General features: G+C 42.3%; 1 protein-coding gene across 1 annotated transcript in view; it reads left to right on the plus strand.

The window, feature by feature from the left end:
* The window catches only part of LOC102426895 (adenylate kinase 9-like), a 112,034-nt gene extending 107,320 nt beyond the window's left edge, over positions 1-4,714 (plus strand). The window contains exons 31-34 of the mRNA XM_023747947.1: positions 720-838; positions 1,742-1,844; positions 3,999-4,113; positions 4,512-4,714. Of these exons, the coding sequence (XP_023603715.1) occupies positions 720-838; positions 1,742-1,844; positions 3,999-4,113; positions 4,512-4,714 (540 nt within the window). The remainder of the gene's footprint in view (positions 1-719; positions 839-1,741; positions 1,845-3,998; positions 4,114-4,511) is intronic.
* Positions 4,715-5,164: the final 450 nt, after the last annotated feature.

Raw genomic sequence — 5,164 nt, forward strand, 5'->3', positions numbered from 1 at the left:
ACCAGGAGTTGTGGGAAAGCGTAGCGGAAAGTCTGACTAGATTGTCTCTTTGTGAATGAGGAGTGGGACTTGACTAGGAAAAGAAAAAGGGACCGGCTTTAACCAGAGGGACCTACAAACCTGGCCCAGGCGATCACAGAGCTGCAAGAAATTCAGCATGGCGAGATGTGATGTGGAGAGGGAAAGGAGCAGGAGGGGAGGCTGGAGATAGTGAGCCGGGCCCAAGTGTGGAAGGTCACGTAAAATCACCATCAATCACTTAGACTTGATTCCATGGGCAGTCGAATACACTGACTGGTTTTGAGTGCTATAATCAAATTGGCTTTGGAAAGAGATCATCATTGGAACATTGATGATGGATTGGAGGCAGGAATACCAGCTATGAGGATGTTGGAGAAACCCTGTCCAAAATACTATAGCATGTTTGAGGTCACCCGTGAAGGGTAATGTGGGAAAATCAGCAGGCTTAGATCAAGCCCAGAGAAACACCGACAAAGGAACGTCAGCAGAGCCTACCGGGGAGAATGAGAAGGAAGAACCCACAGAGAGGTGAAAGGAGAGCCAGCAGGGGAGGCTCAGAGGTGAAGGCCAGAGAGTCTCTGGGAGGGTGTGGCCAACAGGTGTAAACGCTGCTTGGAGGTGAAGCAAGACAGCATTTGAAAGTGTGTCAGATTTAGGTTATAACGGGTCACCAGTGACCTTGGCACGAATGGCTTCAGTCGAATAAGGTGAGTAGTAGCCAATTACGAAGTGTCAAGGAGTGGGTGCGAGGTGATGAAATGAAGGCCTTGGCTGTAGCCCAGAGCTTACAAGCACAGATGTCTACAGCGCCAGGAAGGTGATGTAAGTGAGGCAAGTAGGTTGGAGGTGAAGCAACAGGAAGTAGTGGGGTCTGCTGCCCACTCAATTGCAGGCGCCCCAATTAAAAGGGCAGCAGCTAGTCATCTACTGACAGCCATTTCTGTTTTTCACAAGAAGTTGGAAACCACATTTCTATTAATTTTTTCCTGATTTTTAAATGTTTGTGACTGATTCAACATTTTTTAAAAAATAATATGTGGATCAAATCACATCTGCAGATGGAATCTGTGCAATAGTCTGTGATCTCTAGTGAAGTACACTGTTTGAAGAAGTTTAACTGTAAAAAGAAAAGACATTAGTTGCTGGAAGAAATTTGAGATTGAAGGACTGAGGTGGTTTTTCTTTTTTATTTCTTTTTTTTTCCCCCCTACTGTGGGAGGTTTGAGCATGTTTAAAGGCAGATGCATGGGAAGATCCAATGCATGGGAAAGAAATGCCAAAAGGAGAGGGAGAGAGGAATGCTATAGTGAGATACCTAGGGAGAGGGGAGAGTGGGGATCCCAAGTGTGGGTGGAGAATGATGGTAGATGAGAAGGAAGCTTCACCATGCAAAGAGGATCCTGTGTGGGGCTTTGCTGGTGATAAACAGTTAAGATATCTTCTCTTCAGATAGCATGGCATCTGTGTAGGGGATTATTTGGGAGAGTTAGAAGTTTGAAGAGAATAAAGAAAATTGTATATAATTGCTGTGAAAAATGAGAAAACTGAGAATAGGTGAGCTAGGGACTGAGGCAAACGTGATGGTCATGAATTTCTAAAAGCCCCAGTGGAGAAAATGGGTAGTGAACATATCTTTTCTTTGTCTCTCCTGTATCTACATGCCTGTATACACACAGTGAGTCTATCTGTGACCATCATCTAATGAACCTTGTGTTTTTAGAACGCCACTGAAATACTGGAATCAGAAGCTTCCATACAAACTTCCTCCATTAAAGGAACCAATACATCTCACTAGTCTTCCTTTGCCTGGATATCTGGAACAGGTTCAGTTACACTATTTTCTTTCTCTCTATATATATACATTGGAAGAGTAACATTTTTTAAAATATATTTTTATTGATTTCAGAGAGAGGAAGGGAGAGAGATAGAGGGATAGAAACATCAATGATGAAAGAAAATCATTGATAGGTTGCCTCCTGCACACCCCCCACTGGGATCAAGCCTACAGCCTAGGCATATGCCCTGACCAGGAATTGAACAGTGACCTCCAGGTGCATAGGTTGACGCTCAACCACTGAGCAATGCCGGCTGGACACAATGACCTCGTCTTTAACAGTAATTTTTATTTTGGTAGATAAAATTCAAGGCAGAGTTTTCTGATTTTAAGCTGCAAATCCACTTTAACCATTTTGTTTATGGGTGCTTATGAAAAGATGTATGCAATATCTACTTTTCAAATACCTACACTAAAGTGGAGAGTAGATTGTCATAAAATTATTTACATTTGACATGTGGTTTGGTTTGTATCTTGAATTTCAGTATCTGTAAAACATTTTCTTATTTTGAAATGTACAGATCCAGTGTCTGAGAGGTTTATTTCCAGCTTCAGAGTTATAGTGTCTTTGAAGCTATCTACTGAAGTCACACTTTATTTATCTAATCTAATAAAAGAGAAACATGCAAATTGACCATACCTCCACTACGCCCACAAGCCATGCCCACAAGCCAATCAGAAGCAAATATGCAAATTAACCCAACTAAGATGGTGGCGGCCACGGAGCTGGAGTGAGCAGGAGGCTTGAGTTACCCCCGGCAATGGAGGAAGCCAAGCTTCCCGCCTGCCCTGCTGTCCCTGCGCTCCGCTCAAGCCTACAAAGTTTCAATTACAGAAGATAAATAAATGCCAGATACCTGCTTCCAGCCGGCATGGCCTCTGGGCGTGGCCTCCACTCAGGGAGGGGCTAGGAGTTCCAGGACCTGGGCTCTGCTCAAGGATACAAAGTTTCAATTATAGAAGTTAAATAAATCCCAGATACCTGCTTCCAGCCATGGCTGTGGCCAGCCTGAAAATGGCCCTCAGCCCCTCACTGATGAGGACACCCTTCAGGGCAAACCAGCCAGCCCCCACCCATGCACCAGGCCTCTATCCTGTATAATAAAAGGATAATATGCAAATTGACCATAACAGCAGAACCACTGAGAATGACTGGTCACTATGACACACACTGACCACCAAGGGACAGATGCTCAATGCAGGAGCTGCCCCCTGGTGGTCAGCGCACTCCCACAGGGGGAGCTCTGCTCAACCACAAGCCAGGCTGACGAATGCCAGCACAGCATTGGTGGCAGGAGCCTCTCCCGCCTCCTCAGCAGCGCTAAGGATGTCCAACTGCAGCTTAGGCCTGCTCCCTGCTGGCAAGTGGACATCCCCCGAGGGGTTCCAGACTGTGAGAGGGCACAGGCCGGGCTGAGGGACCCCCCCCCCCAGGTGCACAAATTTTTGTGCACCGGGCCTCTAGTCTAAATATGTCTTTTTAAACATAGTAAAACTTAACAGCAGCCAACTACTGTTTCGTACTCTCTCACAAAAATTCTTAACCACTTGGTTTTTTTCAACTCTCCTGGATATTTCATCTTCAATCTTGTTTAATATCAAAATGTAAGATGAGGCTCACCCACAGAGGGTTTCTCATAAAGGCCAAGTTTCATCAGGAGAACCTCAAACCTTATTTGCCTGCCCCAGGCTCTGGAATATTGACTGCAGTGATCTCTGTGGTCTCTGAGAGTCCTGGTCAGGTGGCCAAAGGTCCAGATAGTGGAGGCAATCTGGCCAGTTCTGAGTAGTGGAAACAGAGATGGGCCAAGACAACTCAAAGCCCAGTGTCCCCTTCTTTCTTTTTTAATGTTGTGCTATGGAAAATGTCAAACATATAAAAATAGAGAGAATTGTGTAATGAAGCCCATGTAGCTATCACCTCACTGGCAGTACTAAACCAATTTATAATTTTCATTTTTCTTAACCAAACATATTTTGGCTTTCTTTCATGTTGGCTAAATGGTCATCTAACCATCTTTATAAGCTCCATTCCTAACCCCAGGAGATTATTAGAGGCAAAGAATAGCCTCTTTATCTATTTGCCACTAAGAAAATAAATCACTCAAATATACACATGATTTAAATTGTTTCCTATCTGCAGGGTATCGCAACTTCTCTAATTAAAGCAATGAATGCAGTAGGATGCTTAAAGCCCAAATTTCCTTTCTTAAGTATAAAGAAATCCGCGCTCCTCTATATAGCATTTCATCTAAAAGGTATGTCTTTTTTAATGATATATTACTCAGAAATAACTTAACACTAATTGTAGTATCTGTGACAAACAGGATTGTTGAGCTGGGTTGGTCTCTTTAATGGTGTGTGTGTGTGTGTGTGGTGTGTGTGCGCGCACACAAATATTTTTACAAAAATACCAAAACTTAATTTCTAGTTTTTAAAGCAGGGACTCTGAGTAATATAGTCAGCTCTCAAAAATTCATGCCATAGAGGAAGGTGAAAAGGCTATTATGGTCTGAAATAGAATAATCCCCAACTTTTGCTTGGGATTTGGATATCTTCTCAGCTCAATCACACATACACAGTTTCTCTTTCTCTGTAATTTAATGATTTACTAACCTAACAGAAAACATTCACAAGTCTGTGAACTTTTCTACAGCCTTTAATCCCAAAGGTTCTGAATATACAAGAAAAAAGTATAAGAAGAAGATGGAGCAGTTTGTAGAGAGATGTGAACTCATTACATACCTGAGTGCCCACATGACCAGAAAATACAAGGAACCTCAGTTTAGAGCCATTGACTTTGATCATAAATTACAGACCTTTCTCTCTCTCAGAAATATAGACCCAGTTAAAGAATAGTTTGGTTGGGTGACTGCAACCAGGATCTCAAGAGTTATCTGAAAGGCATAGAGGGAAATCAATTGAAAATCTGGCCTCCGATGAACTTCTCCCTCCTGAGTGAGGTACCATGGCTGCCAGACCCCAAATAGACTCAAAGCTCCGCCACCCAGGAAGGAGTGCTCTTCTGTAAGCATAAGTTTTAAAACCATTTTAAAGTTTATTGCTCTTGGTCTGAAATTTGATGCTTTAACAAAATGGTTATTCCATTTAGAATTCCATTGAGAATATTCTGGTAATTCATTTTACTTAATAAATCTGTTGTTCATTTTCCTTTTTAACCTTTCAGTTAAAAAGTCAGTCTCTGTTAAAGAAAATTACTCAGTAAATGTTAGAAAGCTTCAAGAAACAAAATTAACATTGACATCAACAAAATAGAAATGTTGGTTACACTTTTGAAATAAGTTGTTT

Source organism: Myotis lucifugus, unplaced genomic scaffold (assembly GCF_000147115.1).
Source record: "Myotis lucifugus unplaced genomic scaffold, Myoluc2.0 scaffold_1071, whole genome shotgun sequence".
Classification (NCBI taxonomy): domain Eukaryota; kingdom Metazoa; phylum Chordata; class Mammalia; order Chiroptera; family Vespertilionidae; genus Myotis; species Myotis lucifugus.